This window comes from Equus caballus, chromosome 11, assembly GCF_041296265.1.
Source record: "Equus caballus isolate H_3958 breed thoroughbred chromosome 11, TB-T2T, whole genome shotgun sequence".
In the NCBI taxonomy this organism is placed as follows: Eukaryota; Metazoa; Chordata; class Mammalia; order Perissodactyla; family Equidae; genus Equus; species Equus caballus.
The window spans coordinates 43,797,196-43,817,534 of NC_091694.1; the positions used below are offsets into that span (position 1 = coordinate 43,797,196).

Sequence of the window (20,339 nt, forward strand, 5' to 3'; positions counted from 1 at the left end):
TTATATGCGTAATAAGTACTTTTTGTCAGTGGTGTAAGATCTTGTTAGACATATGTGTCAACACGGTAAAACAGGTCACCTGTGTGTGTTTATCCCTTGGCGTAGCTTTAGTTGAAAATGGTTAACATCCCAATGAATGATTCCCAAATGAATTTTATCATTAGGACTTCCTGACCTCTTGCATGTTCTTCAGTGTAAATGATATACTTCACAATTTAAACAATAACAAAAGAAAAGAAAATTAGCATATTATTTTTTGGCATCATGTTAATTTTGTCCTATAAATTTGCAGGCAGTTATGTTAGAGTTTCCCTTGAAATACAATTGATAATCCTCATCCTAATCCCCCAAATAGTGACATTATTCCCTTGGCCACACTCATCTGCGATAAATTTTTGCTGGTGTGGCAGAAAAAAAATCATTGTTGGTCCATGTCGCACACCAGGACCCAAGCTGAGCCCCGGACAACCTCAATTTCTTCATCTTCAAACATCGCATGCTGTACCTATAGTAACAATAGCAGCTGTCATTTATTGAAGGCTTAAAAGGGCCAGGTTCTATGCTAAGCATCCGACAAATATTAACTCTGGAGTTGCATCAATGGTGCATTTAACTTATGTTAATTTGATTCTATGTGCTCGGAAGAGAATAAATACGAATGAAAATATAAGTTATATTATAGTGCACATGATTTTATCTGCCATTATATTCAAGCAGCGCATGCAACAAAGTGAGTATGAGATGGGAGAAACTGTGTCCCCTCAAACAGTCTCAGTTACAGAGTAGTATGCCCAAAACCATATATATTGTCCTTAATGGGTGATTTAGGAGAACTTTTCAAGAATAATTCTGACTATAATTTGATTTTTGCCTTATATCCTAACTTTAGGACCCTGCTAAAGTGGGACTTCACAGTATCTCACTTAGTCCTCACAAAGACTCTATAAGGAAGGTACAACTATTAACCCCATTTTACAGAAGAATTAACATGCAAAGAGATTATGAAACTTGTTTGACAGAGATTTGATCCCAACTTAGGTGTTTGATTCCAAAGCCACTGCACTTAACTACTATGCTATATTGCAACGTTATATGCCCATCTTCCAGATAAGAATGAGAGGCTCAGAAAGATTAAGCAAATTGTCCAATATTACACTGCTAGCAAGTCTTTACCACAGGACTTAAAAGCCTTCTAATTTCAAGTTCTACACTCTTCCCACATTATAAAAAGATGTCTCTTTTCCACTAGGTTACCCTGGAAACTTAATAAAATAACTAACTGATAGAAACCAGGAATGAGTAGTAGAGTACTGAAATGGGAAAAAAAAAAAATACTGTTATAAAGTGTCTACAAACTGGTGACCCACAACAAAAATCTGGGCCACAGATACGTTCTGGTTAGCCCTCAAGATACATTTCTTTGAATCTTGATTAGTTATTATGATAGACAAAGTTTGACAACAGCCATTCCAAACATTGTTCTCCCTTGTTGCCACTCAATGATTAAGATGAAAAGTCATATACTTGCTTTCCCAGGCTCTCTTGCAGCTAGAAGTAACCGTGTAACCTAGTTCTGGCTAGAGACTTAAAGAGAAGCTGACTAGGAACGGGGGGTTGGTTTCCAGGAAAACGTCCGCTTTCCTAATTAAAGGTACACCTAGTGCTGGCACTGCACCTTTTATCCCTTCTTGCATCAAACATGGATGTACTGCCAGGAGCTACAACAGACATCTTTTATGTGGAGACAAGCATAAAAATAGGAATCCAACAAACTATTAATAGCAGAACAGAAAGATATCATTTAAAATCAGATTTCACATAACAATCTACACTACTAGTGTTTCTTGAAATAGAAGACTTTTCTGAGAACACTGGGTCTCCACTCTTACTTGGTCACAATTGGCAGCCCCTGACAATAGAGCTTATAGCCTCCAACTTACCATAGGTCCTATTTGGCCAGCTTCACCAATTTCCGTCATCTGCCTAATTCCATTGCCACATTTAAACTCATGACCTTCTGTATTATACCTCCATGTATGTCTAGCTGAGAACCCAAGTGGCCACTTGAAATGTCTAACATCTTAAAAAACCTCCAATCAATTCCTACTAAGGATGTAGTACAGGGTTTTTACTACACCAAAAACTCTGCTGAAACTGCCCAAGAGATGAGTTATTCTGATCTTTATCCCAGGAGCCAAACTCTGGAAATTACTTAACAGTAAAATGAGGAGTTAGACTAGTCAATTTTTCAGTTCCAAAACTCTGTGAAACTCTAGCAAGCAATGTTTATGAATAAACTCCAAGATTTCAATAGTCATCAAAGATCCAAGAAATCTCTTGGATTTCTTAGACTGAAGTGGCAAGGAAAAATAAAAATCACTGCCTCTGAAATCCCCCGAATGAGACATTGGGGCTGTGATTTGGTAATCTTAGCAGCAAGGTGGGCTTGCACCACCACTGCATGTAACTGGTAAAAGGGTTGGGGTCCTGATATCCAAAGCTCTTAAGCCAGAATTTCACAAAAACCTAAGATGTCACAGCAGAGGGATGTTGTTGCGGGATATTCAAGAAGGTTGTCAATTAGCATAGCTAAATAATATAGAAGCAGCTTCAAGAAACGACAGACATCTCAACTGCCAAAAGACTACTTCTCGTCAATTCTTTGAACAAATAATATGAATGGAGGGCAGAATTATTTTAAATATCACTTATGTGCCCACTGAGCATTAAATTAGGACTCATGTTCAATGCAAAAGTTCAGTGCATCTTTGTCTAAAAAGAATTTTAACAGCTTTAATGGTAGCTTGATAACCACAAACTAGTTTCCACTATCTTCAAATGCACTTCATTACCACTACAAAAATGATTGTGCCAATTTCAATCCAGGGTGTACAACTTCTTAAAAAGTAATGCATCTCAGAGCAATACATATTTGACACAATTCAGTAAAGACTCAAATATATCACCTACAATAAATATGCTCTGGAAGCCAAGCCATCATAATCTTTTTAAAATTGAGTACTGCAGGGGCCAGCCCACTGGCATAGTGGTTAAGTTTGTGTGTTCCACTTTTGCAGGTACCCATCCTGGGCATGGACCTACACACCACTCATCAAGCCATGCTGTGGCAGCATCCCACATACAACATAAACAGAGGAAGGTTGGCATAGATGTTAGCTCAGGGACAATCTTCTTCAAGCAAAAAGAGGAAGATTGGTAACAAATGTTAGCTCAGGACCAATCTTCCTCACCAAAAAAAAAAAAATTAAGTACTGTATGTAATACTGTGCAAAAAGTAAAGAAATCTACTTAACATTAGTAATCACTAGCAGTTACTGAACACTCACTATGCTATAGTACTGGACACTGTGCTAAGGATTCGTTTAGTTATTTCATGAAAGCCAACAAAAATCCCATAAGACAAGAAAACTGAAGTTTAGAAAGGTGATTTGCCCAAAGTCTACACCTACTAAGTGGGAGAGCTGGGATTTTAACTCCAGAATCTGGCTGCAGAACCTAAAGGCAAATTACTCTATGCTATAATGCAGCCTACTTCCTTGAGAACAAGTGCTTAAGACATAAAATCATTATTAAATTAGCCAGAGAGGTAAACTGTCCTTTTGTGTCTGGATTTGGCAGGGAAGAAAAGTGTACCAAGGGCCAGTGTACAAAATACTTTTTCTTCAGCAGAATATAATGAAGACAGACTTAGCAGCATTAAAAAAAAATTCATTATTTCAATTATCACTGTCACATTGTCTACCGATCTTGAAGAAATTCTGCACTCAACTTCCAAAATGGTATTTCAGAAAGTCAGTAATAAATCAAGTGAAGTGGGCAAAAAATGCAAAATGAGGAAAGAACTTTCTAATTTCAGGGAGGAGTTACAAAATAACTATCTTAAAAGGCATTTTCTCAACTATGGACCCATACATTTTAAAATAGCATTTTTGTGTATTCAGATATTTTCCAAAGGCAACTGTCCATTTCAATATTTTTTTTTCTTTAGGACTATATATGATCTAATTTAGGACTATATAGGATCTAATTCTATAAGATTTCACTTTGGAATCCACATAACTATTGCAGAAAAGTTACTTCTAATTAGAGAATCACTATTATGGTTATTTCAGAAATGTGAGCCACAAATAAAATACAGAATAAAAAAGTACAACATCAAATGGGAGATTTTTAGTATATCAGCAGAATTAAGAAAGAATAAAACACAGAACCTCAATCATCTAATTTTCAAAATCACATGTTCAAGACAAAGCAACTTGTTCTCAAAAAAAGTAGACTATACGAGCAGCTTAAATGTTATAAAGTCTTATGCACAGTAGAGACTTAATAAATGCTTGCAAATGAATGCAATCCAATGAAGTGAAAAAAAAATCTATGAAAAAAGAAAGCATGGCCACAACTAGAAGGACCTGCAACTAAGATAGACAACTGTGTACCGGGGGGATTTGAGGAGATAAAGCAGAAAAAAAAAAGAAGATTGGCAACAGGTGCCAATCTTTAAAAAAAAAAAAGAAAGAAAGCATAAATCCAGGATCTGTTCAAACACAGTCTTCCTCTGAAAGGATGGCTGGAAACAAACCAAACACTAATTTGGGGAGCAACATCTCTATTTCTAACTTTCAGCAGACTAGCAACTGAACAAGCTCATGCAACATAAAGGTTCAAATCATCCTTGTGCCTTTAAAGTTTTTCATTTTGCACCACAACTATAGACTCCTCTAAGACAATTTCAAGAACACAAGAAGACTTGTGTTTGTTTTATTTAATAAAATTCTCTTAATTTTTTAATCTTGATTTTTTTTAATCCTACAAAATGGTGCTTAAATGGAAGTTTTCTAAGAATATTTTCTTTCTCCTAAAAGCCCTATATTTAATTCTCAAGACCCTATATCCTGCAAGAATGTTTTGTAGACAAGTGGAGGGGTTCCTGGATTTTTCAGCCACACCTTACCTAACTAGACTTCCTTCACAGTCAGTACAGTTTCCTTTAATGCATAATTGAAAACCACAGAATCAGCATAAAATTGCTGAGATGAGAAAGTTGCAGCTTGTATAAGACAGATCAAGAAAATGAATCAAAATCTTGTGCTCCTAGGAAACTTAGTGTGATTTTTTTCAGTAGTCTTTCTAGGAAGAAGCAGGTTGTCTCTATTTTCTGACAGGGTTCAATAATAAAAACTAATCAAAATGCAACCAAAGTCTGAACCAAAGACCTCTTGTTATATCACATGTGAGTTCATTCAGCTGCTTTGGAAATGCATCTTGTAAAAGCTGCATTCAATTTCATGTGCCAACTGCTTAGTACAGCTGGATTAGACAGATCATTCTTCTCACCTTTTGTTTCCTTGTACAAAGATACATTTAAACCTACAAATACATTCAATGTCCTTGGATTCTCTATATTTAAAAAATATTTGTCAATTTCTGTCCTATTTTGCCGCATGATTTAAAGCCTAGATCATTAAAAACAGCAATACATTCAGTCTATGTATTTGACTATACAAACTAAGGTGACCACTGCAATGATCTGTCCTACCATATAGCAAAACATCCAATAGATTAACACACTGCTATGCATGGCCTAGTAAACTGATAAACTCTCAAGGGAAGGAGATTTTTAAAGATTATGGTTGCATTAATCCACCTGTATGGTGCTCTAGGGTCATTACCAAATCATACACAACATACTTTGTTGTAGAAATTGGCAACTAGAGCAGAGATTCTTTAATTAAAAAAAAAAAAGCTATTATTGAGTTAAAAAAATTTTTTAAAAGACTAACAAATAATAATGTACAACTGAAATTTCACAAGGTTGTAAACTATCATAATCTCAATAAAAAGTGAAAAAAAAATTTTTTTAAAGAAAGAAAAAAGAGAAAGAAACTAACTCCTGAAATAGGCTATTCATTTGAATTATATTATCATAAAGCAAATATCTTCCCCACCAAATTTACATTATAATGAAAAATTACTTAATAACCAAAGAGCAACCCTAAATCACCATCATTATAAAAATGACTAATACTTCGTGAGTGCATGTTTATTTGGTGCCAGGCAGGGTACTAAGGCATTCTCTCATTCAATGCTTATTTCTGTGAAAGAAGTACTTTTATTTCCTGTATTTTACAGATGGCCACCCAAAGCATAGAGCAGTTAAGTGACTTGTCTAAGTCTAGTAAACTGCAAAGCCAGGATTCAGATTCAGGCAGTTTCCAGACCTTACACTCTTAATCACTACGCTAGATGGCTTCACATTGCTATAGGTATTTCTAAGGCCTAAGAAGAGAGAAAAGAAAATACTTTTAGGGCTTCCTGACCCCAAAAGGGTCTATATTAGAATCATTGGCAGATACTATTTTTATTCTAAACTACAATTGCTTTCTCAAACCCCAAAGAATCAATGAGCTTTCCTCTTTTTTTTTAAGATTGGCACCTGAGCTAACATCTATTGCCAATCTTTTTTTTTCTTCTTCTTCTTCTTCTCCCCAAAGCCCCCTAGTACACAGTTGTATATTCTAGTTGTAGGTCCTTCTGGGTGTGCTATGTGGGATGTCGCCTCAGCATGGCTTGATGAGCGGTTCCGTGTCCTCGTCCAGGATCCGAACTAATAAAACTCTGGGCCACCGAAGCAGAGCGTGCAAATTTAACCACTCGGCCATGGGATAGGCCCCTCAATGAGCTTTCTTAATAGATTAAGATAATATGTTATGAGATGCTGATGTGTGGTTTATTTTCATTCTTACCTGAGACATGCTAAATATCTTAATTGTTAAGAAAGGGCTCTCCCAAATTGTTGCTATTCCCATAATAGTGTCTGAAGCAACAATTGGAGAATCATTGCTCCAATGAGCAAGTTGTACAGAGATGTCTTCCCTTGAACTTCAATAAATACAATTTCACACACAAAATAAGGTTGTTGGGTTTCTTTCTTTCTTTCTTTAAGTGGGGAAAGGTATGGAGGCAAGAGAGGAAAAACAGGTGATGGGCAAGGTAATACCCACAAACCCACACTTTCCAAAGATAGAAGCTTCAGCATCTGGCTACCAGGCCTTAGACAACAATATCTTAGAATAATCATTCTGTAGAAAAAACTGGCTTCTAATTGTGAATGGATCCAAAAGGGTTTAATATTTAGAAGTAAATAACATATCTTTCATTTTCTTAGCTGCAAAGATTTTTTGTTCCTCCATCTTTTCCTGTCCGTCTGTTCCATATTTCCTGTCCATTATCTCCTTCAGCTGTGATACCTTCTCCCCCTATACACTGTTGGCTTGTGCCTCTCCTATTGTACTCACCATACTAGTTTTTTGATATACACTCTTAGTTTACAGGTGCTTTCCCCCACTAGACCTGCAAATTCTAGGGCAAGGATAATGCCTTATATCATCCCACAGTGCTTGAGAAGGTTCTCAACAAACTTCTGCTAAACTGAGTTTATCACATACCAAGGCATAAGCAGCAAAATGACTCAAACTGCAGTGATTCAAACTAAAGCAGGACAAACATGAAGCAAAATGGTCAAAAAAAAAAAAAAATGGAACAAATTAAACACCACCTAGATAAAGAGATTAATTCTAACACCCAGAAGGTAAGTTAGTCTAATAGTTGGTCTCTGAGTGTGACAACCAAAGTTTAAATCCCAGCTCTGCCACAAATAGCTGGGGGAGTCTAGACACCCTCTGAACATCAATTTCTTCATCTGTAAAATGGGAACAATAACGGTACTCCTTCAAACCGGTTATGATGCTTGTTTAGTGCTGAACCCAATGTCTACAACACAGTAAACACTTGAAACATGGTAGCTACTAGGACAGTTATACTTCAAGGTTTCTTGCTCATCATCATCAATTTTAACATTCACTTTAAAGGAATGTTGAGAAAACATACATACTGCATTAAAGGTAAAAATAAAGGCATAGATGTTACAATGCAGAAGAAATTATCTTTACTTCTCCAGCCCCATTTTCTGCACTGTACATGGCATCAGCATTGCACTTTGTGGTTCCCAGTATACGTCGTGCCATTTCTAGCCTTGTGCCTTAAGTTCATGTTTAAGGATGCTTCCCTTCCTCCTGTTACTCACCCCTAACCCTCTGTTTGCTGGCCAACTCCCTCTCACTCTTTAAGGCTCAACTCAGAAGTCCTTGCTGGCCTTCTTTCGCTTCCTCAAGACATATACTTTGTGATTACTACACTGTACTCCAATTACTTAATACAGTCTTTCCACTTATACTCCAAGCTTCCTGAAGCCAGGGACTAACTGGTTGCTGGATCCTCAATCCTGGAAAGAATGAGTAAATAGATAGATATCTTCAGAATCAAGTACAGCACAGGATACAAAGAGATACTAAATTATCTCTATTTATTTATTTATTTTTGAAGATTAGCCCTGAACTAACTGCTGCCAGTCCTCCTCTTTTTGCTGAGGAAGTCTGGTCCTGAGCTAACATCCGTGCCCATCTTCCTCTACTTTATATTGGGATGCCTACCACAGCATGGCTTGGCTTGCCAAGCAGTGCCATGTCCGCACCCAGGATCCGAACTGGCGAACCCCGACCACCAAAGCAGAACGTGCGCACTTAACCGCTGCGCCACCGGGCTGGCCCCTACCTTTATTTTTTTAATTGAATCAAACAGCTCCATTTGTTTCTAAGCATATCCTCTTCCACTCAGTAAGTGAAATATTTCCTGTCGTTCAGGAAATCTAGGAAACCATGGGACCTTTCACTAAATTTCAGAGCCAAGATCACCTCAGCAGACTTTCTCTTAACACACAGGAAAATGACGGGCACTGTGAACAGCAGCTGTGCTGCTCAGCTGGGCAAGAAAACGCAGGGCAATTTGTAAAAGTATCTGGAAAGGACTCAGTGCTGAGAACCAGAGGAAGAGAGAGGATGGGATTCCCTGCACAAAACAGCACTCATCAAATATTTGCTGATTAACAAGATTCTTCAGGTCTCTCTGATGTGCACCTGGCCTCCGGCATATTTCAAATTGAATAAAGGGCCTTGTCAATAAGTACATTGTTGTTGTTGTTGTTTTTCTTATTGGAAATAGTTCCCCTACTACAGCTAGGTCTTTTGAATGAACGAACAAATAAATGAAAAACCGGGACATGTGAATGCCTACAATGGGCCAGGCACTGTGTAGCCAAAATGCAACAGGCATTTAATGCAAAACCAGTAAAGCCTTAAGCTCCTGGAACCAGGAATGATAGTTAATGGTGCTACACAGGAAGGCAGCATGGGCTCTGCATGGTGCCTTTTTCAGACTAGGCATAATCTAGAATCTGCTCCCTCTTCCTTAAAGCCAGATAGAAAGGACAAGGGACTTGAAGATACCTTTTGAGTACCAAAGGCCTGCTCTTCCTCTGGACTTCCCAGGTACTTGAGTCAAATTTTAAAATCTAAGCTAGTCTAAGTTTCTCTTCTGTCCATGAAATTTGATGAATACTAAGTAATACGTACGTGCCAAACTAACTACACTCTTGTGGGACTAGCAATGGAACTTCAATGGAACACACTCTAGCTTATACCCCAATTTAGTATTTCCCAGAGGTGGACTAACATACCATTAGAAAAAGGAATGATTGTTTCATAAAACGAACTGGGACAGGTTGTTAACCACCTGGAACAAAATTAACTTAGTATTTGCCTCATACCATGTAGTAAAATTAATTTCAGATGACTAAAGTTAAATATAAGAATAACCTATAAAAAATTTAAGAGAACATAAGTGAATACGTCTCTATTGATAGAAAATTGAACTAAGTAAAAAAATTAATGGAAAAGAGCACACACAAAAGACGACTTTGAATTGATGGCATTAAAATTTTTTAAACATCTGTATATCAAAATGCATAAAACAAAATGGCAAATGAAAAACCAAGGCAAAATGTGCCGCATAACAGAAAAATGTTAATATTCTTAGTATATAAAGAATATTTACATATCAATATAGCAAAAATTACTATCGATGGAGAAAGCTGGACTAATCGCATCAAAGACTTATAAAACAGGGACTATAAAACATATAACAACAAATATTGGAAAAAACGTTTAACCTCTGATTAAAAAAATGTAAATTAAAACAACAATAAAATACTAGGGGTTGGGAGAAAGGGTTCTGGGGTCAGACACCAGACCTATAATCTTGGGCAATTCATTTTACTTCTCTGAGCCTCAATTTTCTTTGTAAAATAGAAATAATAATACCTACACCACAGGAGTGATGTAAAAATTAAATATCATAATGCATGTACGTACTCAGCATAGTGTCTGGTACACAGGAAGTATTCAATAAACAATAGCTCTTATTATGATAAAGAAAATGGATGATGACGATACTCAGGGCTAATGGCAGTACAGTGAAGCAGACATTTTTATACACAGTTTGTCAACAAAGATTGATTCAACCTTTCTGGAGGACAATTTAGCAATATGTATCAAAAGTCTTAAAGGTGGTCCTATTCTTTGGGCTTCTGGAAACAGAACAATGATTAAAAACAATAAAAGAACTCAAAATGGAAAAGATTGCTTAATACGATCATACCACTCGATCCATCCATTGATCCATGTGTCCAATAATTTTGCCCCGGGTGATACAAAAATATGCAAACAGACCCAGTCCCTGGCTTAAAGGTTAGTTGAGGAGATAAGCAGTCAAACAATCAAGTACAATAAAGAGATAAGACCCAGGCTGGGTAAGTACAGGGTGCTATGGTGCGCATAGAAGGAGCACCTACCATAGTCTGGGAGTGGAGTCAGGGAAGCTTCCCAGAAGAAGTGACATTTAAGCTGGGACCTGAAGGATGAGTAGGAATTAGTCAGGTAAAGAGATGAAGGAAAAGTGCTCCAGGAAAAGGGAACAGCATGTGCAAAAGCCTAGAGATCAAAGGGAGCACGGCATGTCAGCTGGACTGAGCAGTGTGCAAGGCAGGGACTTGGAAAGAGACAAGGCTGAAGAGGTAAGCAAGGTTGGCTATTTAAAAGTCTTGCCAGCAAAATTCTAGAGTACAGACTTTATTCGAAGGGCAACACAAACAATTAAAAAGCAAATATTTTAATAAATATAATAAAAGGTTAATAGTCATAATATATCAAGAGGGTACACAGATTGAAAAGAGTGAATAAATAGCTTGTAAGTAGAAATAAGGATTGTATTGAAGGTATACAATTCTGGAAGTTTACTAAAAATCACTGAACTGTACACTTATTAAAACAAGTTTGTTTTAGGGTTTGTAGACTATACCTCAATAAAGCTATCTTTTAAAAAAGTTAATAAAAATGCCTAATAAACATCAGAAAATTCAACTTGTCTAATAATAAAATACATATCAAACCAACCAGGTAGTACTCTCTATTCTCAAAAATTACTAATGATTAAAAATGAAACTAGAATATCTAGTGTTAATAAGGCTAGGAGAAATGAGCATTCTTAGACTATGCTGGTTAGAATAAATGTTAATTGGAACAATCTCTCTAGAAAGTATAAATATGTAACAGGAGTCTTAAAATTGTTTAGTCTGTGATCCAGTAATTGCCTTTTTTGAAATCTTAATAAATGTCCCAAAATGCAGTTGAATATTTATGCCCAATGATGTTCACTGCAATGTAATTTATATACCAAAAAAAAAAAGGTGGAAAAAATCTACATGTTCACCAGTAATGGAATGGCTAGAATGAGTTATAATATAACTACCCAAGGCAGCCACTTAAGTGATATGGCAGTACATCTATGTATACGTCAGATTTTTTTTTAAAGTACACAAAATTATATATACAGCAGCATTTCAGTTACGTAAAATACATACACTGCTGTATGGCACATATCTTTTATTCTCTTTTCTGTATTTTCCAAATTTCCTACAATAGTCATGTATTTTTACTGTTTAAGAAAGTTTCTAAAGCCATCTTCAAAAAATTAAAAACCATCACTTTTAAATATTTATACTTCATATAAATCAATTCCTATTTGCTATGGTTTTATTTTCTCTGCCTAGGGAAAGAGATGTAGTCATATTTTTGAATTATATAATTCAATAATATCTTATTTATCCAGTATCATTAGGAAATAAGACATATATGTAAATGAATTTCCCAATTAATTAAACATGCATCTTAAATATCAAAACTTGGGTGAAACTTGAATGGACACCTATCTAAAAATACACTTTACTCAATCCCAACTGCTTAAATCAAGACAAAACAAGATTAAGCCTTCTTATGATGATTCGGGGTCATCATTCTGACCATATAATAGTAGCTATGAGGAAATTCTGGGTCTTAGAAGAGTATTTGTCCACACATTAAACAGTCTGTAACTGCTAATTTTTTTCTTAAGCCAGCTATTTATAGGTTTTCTTCTTCCTCCCTTGCTGTAAAACCATCAGCTATCATTTCCCAAGACTATAAGCAGCCTGCCATTAGCAGCACCTGCCACTTTCCATTCCTATTTTGCTCTTGGTCATCTTCTAAGAATAAGAAAACTAAATATCCAAGTTTATAAGAATTCTGCATAAACTAAGAGATAACAGGCTTCAAATAAGGGTATCATCTAAAAATTATTTTGCACAAACTTGGATGTTTCTGTTCTAGGTAGTCAAGATTACAATATACATGAACTCCAAAGACAGTGTGAGTTCTTGACTGCATCTTAAGTCTTGGCTCCTTTATTATGCTGGCAGTCAAGTTCTCAGGACCAGAAACTCCTGCCGTTTCTCTCATCACACTACGGAAAGGGATGTGGACCAGGAGCCACAGAGCTTAGTTCTGGTACAGGTTCTTACACCAACCAGTTTTGTAACCTTCAGTAAGTATTTTAACCTAGGTATTGGTCCTGCATAACTTATGAGGCTGCTCTAGAATTAAATTAGATCATCAACACAAAAACAGCGAAAAGTATAAAGCACTACCCTAAAGTAAAAGATTTTTATGGTAGTTCACTGTGTTTATACGACCCCAGATCAATATAGGTATCCATTCAGAAAATTCATCCCAGAAAGAATAGCGGGAAAGAGAGAATTTTTCAATTGCCCACAGTTAATTAGAAAACCTCTATTATATAAGAACAATATATTCCAAGAGCTGGCATCTCTGATTCCTCCTCCCCTATATCTAATCAGTCCCCAGGTCCTTTGTCTTCTTCACAATCCCTCACACCTGTCCCTTTCTTTCCATTACCACTTCACATTCCCAGTTCAGCCCTTTATTATCGCACACCTGGACTACTGTTAACAGCCTCTAACTGGCTCCACGCATGGCCTCTCTCCTCTCAAATCCCTCTGGCCCACAGCTGCTAGATCAATTTTCTTAAAACACCACTGTGATCATATCTGCTCAAAAACCTGAGGACTCTCTCCATTACCTTCTCTATCAAGTTCAAACTCCTAAGCTCAGCAGTCCTTGTGCAGCCCTAGCTGCCACCTCATCTTTCCCTCTTACTACTCTTCCAAACAAATCCTTCCTCAAACTGGTCTTTTAAGTCCTTCAGATATGCCTTGTACTTCTCAGCCTCTGAGTCTTGGTATATACAGCTTCTCTCCACCTGGAATACTCTCTGCTTCCCAGCTTCCATCTTAAATCTATAAAAACTCAACCCATCCTTCAAGACCTAGTTCAAAGGCCACCTACTATGTACACTTTTCTTTGATCACCACGAAGGAAAAAGATGGAAGATTCTAAAGTTAGACACATCTGGGTTTGAATTACGGCTTCAACAACTGTCACTGGGCACATTCCTTAATAACTCTTTGCCTCAGTTTCTTCACCTATAAGATGGGGATAATAGGAATTTCTCTTGGGCATATTGTGAGGAGTAAATGACTTAATACATGTAAAATCCATGTAAAAAAAAATGAGTTAATCCATGGAGTAAAATCCATTTAGCATGATGCCTGGCATGGAGAAAGACCCAAGAGATATTACATATTGTTATTATTACTATTGCCATTAGTGAATTTATCTTAATCTGAATTCAGACAATACTTATGGCCATTACAAACTGGCTGTTCATGTATAGACAGTATCATTCCCCTCATTCTCCTTTGCTACCCTCTCACTTCATGTTTGCTCTTCCTCCCATCCCCTTCCTCTCCCTCCGAAGATTACATGATCCTGATGGATAGGGTCAATATCTTTCACATCTTTGTATCTATAATAGTCATTCACATCCAGTAGATGTTCAATAGATTTGCTTAATCTCTAATGAAAGAATACTGAAGAACTGACATTATTAAAATATCCTACCTCCTACAGTGAGAAAAAGTATAATAGCATACGTAAAATGATTAATTAAAAAATCTAGGGGGTCAGCCTTGTGGTGAAGTGGTTAAGTTTGTGCGCTCTGTTTTGGCAGCCCGGGGTTTCACCAGTTGGAATCCTGGGCGCGGACATGGCACCGTTCATCAGGCCATGCTGAGACAGTGTCCCACATGCCACAACTAGAAAGACCCACAACTAAAAATACACAACTATGTACCGGGGGGCTTTGGGATAAAAAGGGAAAAAAAAATAAATAAAATCTTAAAAAAAAATCTAAATTTCCAGATCACAAAATTAAATCTCTCCTTCCATCTTTCTCCAGATTCTTCTTGCCCTCTCTTTCTTTTAAAACAAACAACTCAACCTATTCATGTAGCAAGAGATGCAAGAGCAAATATATGCAGGTCAGACAGCAGCCAAATACTGGAACACAAGGACCACGAGACAATTCAGCTCAACACAGCTCTGGATGAAGTGAAACAGGAAGACAATTTAAAGGGAAAGGTAATTGGCTCATCAGTAAACTAACAATGCTGATTGTTTCTCTCTCTCTCTCTCTCACACACACACACCCCCAGTCCCAGAATTCCTTTGCACCCAGGGCCACATATAAACAACTGAAATAAACAGGCTACTACAGCAAGTAGATGTAGAAATTAGCAGTCATTTAGGTCAACAACTGAGCTTACCACATGATCAATCTAATTACCTATGTCAAAAGTGACTATTAACATACCTCAAGATTCTAAAATAACCAACTTTTGGCTAATTAAGTCATATCAAATAGATATGGTCTTACTGTATACTAATCATTCACCTCAAGAAAATTAGTATGATAATTTGATATATACATATTATAGCATAAACTGTTTTCAACAATGCCCAGGGAAAATTATGTCACTATAATGCTGGTTTCCAGTTTATCTGCATGACTCCACTAACCTTCAGTTGCTTTCTCAGCCAAAATCAGGCCTGGTAACCACTATCCTCAAAGGGTTTACAAGTGGAATGAATTAAGATGGTCTGATGGTATATTAATGACTTTCCAAAAATTAGCTTAAAGTACCACATATAAGAATAAGGTATATTAAATTTCTAACCCTATACTTGTCTTTAGAGGACCCTAAAATGTTTTACTAGCCGAAGTGCAATGATTCTCAAATCACAGAATCTTAAGAGTTGGAAAGAGCCTTAGAAGTCCCCCACTGCAGGAATTCTTTATACCACCTCCTAGGCAAAAGGTCCTCTAGCCTTTGCTTGAATACTTTCAGTAATGAGCACTCATTATCCTGCAAGGCAGTCCATTCTACTGTTAAAAAATTCTTCTTTACCATCACTGGAAATCTGCCTCCACGGACTTCTATCCAAGGATCCTAGTTCGGCTCTCTGGAACAACACAAGCTAAGTTAACTTCTGAAGTATAATTGCTTCTAGAATTAGGATATAGTTGCCATTTTGGCCACACAAAACGAGCAAAAGAAAGCTCAGAAAAAAAAGGAAACCACCACTATACACAATAAAATTTTGAAATTCAGGAAATTACGTTGAAGTCATAAACCAGCATTATTTTCAAGATATCAAAGCTCACACCTCAGTTAACATATAAATATTAAGAGTAACCCGATTTTCTACAGTGAAAGATGGTAGTGTTTATTGAATACCTTTTTGCAACTTGAAACTACTAAATCCACCAACATAGTTTTTAAAATTGCAATTCTGTAGGAAGTTCAAGATGGTTCTTCCAATTGCTCATATTTTCAGTGGGTCTATTTCCCTCGAAAACATGTGGATTTTTTTTTTTAAGATCCTATTTCGCGCCACTGGTGTAATATTTTGTTTGTAAAAATAAATAGTTTCAAAAGTAAAGCCTAAAAGAATGGAGTGTAATTGAGTGGGGGGTGGGGCGAGGAGCTAAGGCAAAGAAGGGCCCAGCAGGAAAAGGCTGGTTACGGGTTGTTTTCCTTCTGGAAGCATGGTTCCCTGGCATAGGCATCTGAAGTAATGAGCCATACAAACATGACCCAAGAACATGAACGATCATGAGCAATGAGTGTAAGGCGTAAACGTCTGTAAGATGTAAATGAACTGGTACTGGTCATCAAGCAGTGCCAGATGCTTCTGGACCTCGTAGAGGAAAGGCAAGAGGTCCAAGAAGCAGACACCAACGCCACTCTTTGGGGGAGGGGAGGAGGGAACCAAGGAGTAACTACCGTTCAGCAGTCCAATGAAGCCTGAACAGTAGAGAGCACAAGAGAGACAGCAAGTGACTAGGGGGAAGGCGCACACCCCGGAAAGCCTGAAGAAGGGGTGCTGTGTGCGAAGACTGAACGGGCCCCTGAAATGGGTGTGGGTAAGGGGCACCGCAGGAGTCCCATGGTCCTCTCCCTGCAGCAGAGCAACAGAGGGGAAAGGAAGGGGGAGGGTGAAAAGCAAGAATGACTCATTCCCGAAAGGAAGTGCTCAAGCCGTAGGAAGGCATGCCACAGGGGGGTTCGGGGCGAGGATCGTGAGAGCGAAGTGCCCAGAGTGATGGGGACAAAAACCAACGTCCCGTAGTTCCTGCAGCTCGTCTTTAAGATGGGGAGTGTGGGGGGTTCGCGGCAGCCGAGTGCCAAGGCCTGGGAAGCGGCGCGGCGCGTGCGCAGTGGCGCTCGGCGGGACCCGCTGAGGCAAAGCGGAGCCGCAGTGACAGAAGCGAGCGGAGCTGCCGCCGGGAGGGACTCACCGAGGCGCAGGGGCTGGAGGTGGTGCTGGGGGTAGGCGACCGCTGGACCGTGACCAAAGCCATCTAGGCGCTGCTGGGCTGTTCCGGGCAGGGCATTCTTGTCTCGAGTGTGGGGTGCGGGAGGGTGACGGAGCCGGGATGGGGAAAGGGGTGTGGGGTGGGGGTGAGGGGGACGGGGAGGAGGAGGAGGAGGCCGCGAGAACGGCCGCAGGCTCCGCACCCACCGCCGGACTCTCGCAGACTGAAGCGCCGAGCGGGCGGCTGGCGGGCGGGCGGGCGGGCGGTTCGGCAGCTGCGGGGCACAATGAGCGCTCCCAGTGCGCAGGCGCCACCTGTCAGCAACCGCCTCTCCCCTCGGCGCGCGCCGCCGCCTCGCCGTAACCCTTGAGTTGCCGGAAGCCGGCTGGCCGGGCGTGCGCCTGGGGCGGCCGCCCCCTCCCGGGTTTCCTCCCCGGCGCTGGAGTCGCGCGGTTCGCCCGCGCCGCGGGCTGTGGAGCAGGGTGGGGGGAGGGGCCCCGGGGCCGAGGCCGCCGGAGTCCCCGCTCCCGAGAGACAACCATTTTAGGAGGTGGGGCGCACAGCTTAACCAACCTTAGCGTGAAGAAACGGAGGTGAAAATCCGAGGCCACGACGTTTTCTGGTGGGAAAGGGCTCTGCGGGCTTTCCAACGCTGTCTCCAGGCGTGAGGGGGACTTACTGGGCTAGACCCCCCACCCCCGCGAGCGCGACCAGGAGACGACTTTATCCCCCTTTGACCCGGCTCTCGGGGGCTTTTTCTGAGCTTTCCCACCCTTCTGTCTAGAATCCATATTTTATGATGAGACTTTTTGAAAGAAAGACTGAATTTTATGCCTTGAGAAGCTTCATGGTGCCGCCTGCTTCCTCCACCACCCTGCCCCCTGTCTAAGGACTCATTCATTATTCCTGAGCCTGGGAGGCCGAGCAAGCTGGGCTCACGGAGTTCGTTCTAAGGGCCCAACCTGCTATTTACCTCCCACTTGCTTCCTGCTGGGAAGAAATTCTCTTAAAGAGGATTTGCTTGTTGAGGTTTCTTCTCTTTCGTCCCTAGATTTCATTACTTCACAGACGTATGTGAAACGTAGATTAAATATTTTAAAGGAATCATTTTCTAAAAGATAAATCGTCAGCTGAACAGAAGCCAAGACTGTAATGGAAAATGAAGATTAAAAAGGAAAAAAGTCGCACTGTGCAAATACCATTGATTATTTACACAGTGAAAGAGAGTTGACAAAGCTGTTTCTTAATATGAGTGGATGTGCTGGTAAATACAATACATACGTACTTATCAAAGCTATAGAAAGCTCACACATTCAGGAGTTTGCAGTTACTACAGCCCACCTCCTCCTGTCTGTCACTCAAACTCGCTTGGATCTCATTGCTTCTTTTAAACTGACAGGGCTGTCATGAGGTCTTTCTGGGTGCTGTGTAGTTGAGTGCCACTGGAGCCCTCTGTACTGAGCCTTTGTTCTCTCCCTGGGGCGGTGTAGTTGAAATAATTAGCAGGGAGGTTCCATCAAGAATCAGACACTGAGGATCCCTGTCCTGTACAGTCCTATGTAGGATGTTATTGCAGAGAAGCCGCTGGTAGGCTTTTGCCCCCTGGTGGTGGTCAAGAGCACCTGCGAGACAAAATTAAACAAAGATGTATGGTTCACAGTTGAAACAATCTGACTGTTTTTTTCCCAGAGCTGCTGTAGTAAACAGGAACAGAGAAGACAAAGTTCAGAAGTAAGAACTTTGAACTAGTGCTTAGGAGACCAAACAGGAAGCTATATAGCCAGGAAATATACATAGCTGAAAGCCGAATGAACTCAGATAAATGAAACACGTGTGGTTTATAAACCAAAGTATCATTCGAGGAAAAGTATTATTCAAATCAGTAGGTCTTAGTAATGTACTTACATGTTGATTTTTTACCGACTCAGGTACCTACTTATCTTAAAAAATTCTCTTGGAAGATGAGACACTTAATTCCATTAATCTTACAGTGGGAAAGAGCACTCCTATAGGAGTCAGAAGACCTAGCTTCTAGTTCCAGCTCTGTAAAACCTTAAGCAAATGGCTTAAACTTTTTGAGCTTTAGTTTCTTCATTTCTATGATGGAGCTTTAACTCACAGGATTCTTGTGATCAAATGAGATAATGTATGGTAAAGTGCAGTATAAACTGTAAAGCTCTGTATGTAATTAAGATAACTTCATTACTATCTAAATTTTGTTCCAAGTTCAGTCAGCTTTTGCTGAGTGTACCCTATGTGTAGAAAATAGCATCAAGCAAAAAGAGAATAAAAAAAACGTGATTCATGCCTTAACAGTAGGAGTAGATTAGTGGTCAAGGCACGTCTCATCTGTAGGTAGGTACAGAACATCTTTATTCAGCATACCTGAGGTGATAAAATCCTGGTCAAAATTGGGCTTATAAAGTACCCAAATTCACATTGTGTGTTTGTATCAGGAATTTAATTTATTAATTTACAGGGGAAATATCTCTTCCTGGTATATAACCTTTTTGAAGAAGAAGAAGAAGAAGATTAGCCCTGAGCTAACATCTGCCACCAATCCTCCTCTTTTTTGCTGAGGAAGACTGGCCCTGAGCTAACATCCATGCCCATCTTCCTCTATTTTATGTGTGGGACACCTGCCACAGCATGGCTTGACAAGCAGTGCGTAGGTGTGTACCTGGGATCCAAACTGCAAACCCTGGGCCGTCGAAGTGGAACGTGCACACTTAACCACTGCGCCACCGGGCTGGGCCCGGTATATAACCTTTTAAGGAAACTAAGATTTGGAAATTATTGGTGCATGTTCATTAATTTATTCACCATTAATGGGGAAAATATTGAGTGTGTATTATATACTAGACCGCAGCTTAAGAACAAAATAAAAGTTTGTCTGCCTCTCTTGGGCTCATAGTCTGTTAACAGGGAAAAACACGTTAAATAATGACAGTATGGTTTAGTGGTACTGTGGCTTCAGTCGCCTCTGGTAGGCCCCAAGGGAGATACATAGATATCCAGGAGAAGTCTAGATACATACAAAGTGCTTTAGAGGCACAGAGGAGAAGGTCTGGGCAAATGTATGCTGTATGATGCTGGCTTTCAGGCTTTGCCTAAAGATCCCTATGTAGCCCCTTTCTGAACTAAGCTGGATCACATGTGAGCATTTGAGATCTATGCTCTCTGCCCCATTTATACCTACTCTTTCTCAGGCTCCACCTTGGCTCCTACTTGGTCTTCTAGTCATCTGAGGGAGGAGGCATCTACTTCTAATTTGAGAAGACAGAGGCCAAGAACAGGATTCCCAAAAGACAGAG

At 39.4% G+C, this 20,339-nt stretch overlaps 2 protein-coding genes across 6 annotated transcripts in view; one reads left to right on the plus strand and one right to left on the minus strand.

Annotated features, from left to right (window-relative positions):
- The window catches only part of SSH2 (slingshot protein phosphatase 2), a 241,628-nt gene extending 224,208 nt beyond the window's left edge, over positions 1-17,420 (minus strand). For 2 of the 4 annotated variants that reach the window (XM_023651643.2, XM_023651642.2), the window contains exon 1: positions 17,008-17,351. In XM_023651643.2, the coding sequence (XP_023507411.1) occupies positions 17,008-17,070 (63 nt within the window). In that variant the 5' untranslated portion in view covers positions 17,071-17,351. 4 annotated transcript variants of the gene reach the window in all.
- The window catches only part of EFCAB5 (EF-hand calcium binding domain 5), a 142,576-nt gene continuing 139,160 nt past the window's right edge, over positions 16,924-20,339 (plus strand). For both annotated transcript variants that reach the window (XM_070227791.1, XM_070227792.1), the window contains exon 1: positions 16,924-17,038. The gene's annotated coding sequence lies outside the window, so the exon portion shown is untranslated. The remainder of the gene's footprint in view (positions 17,039-20,339) is intronic.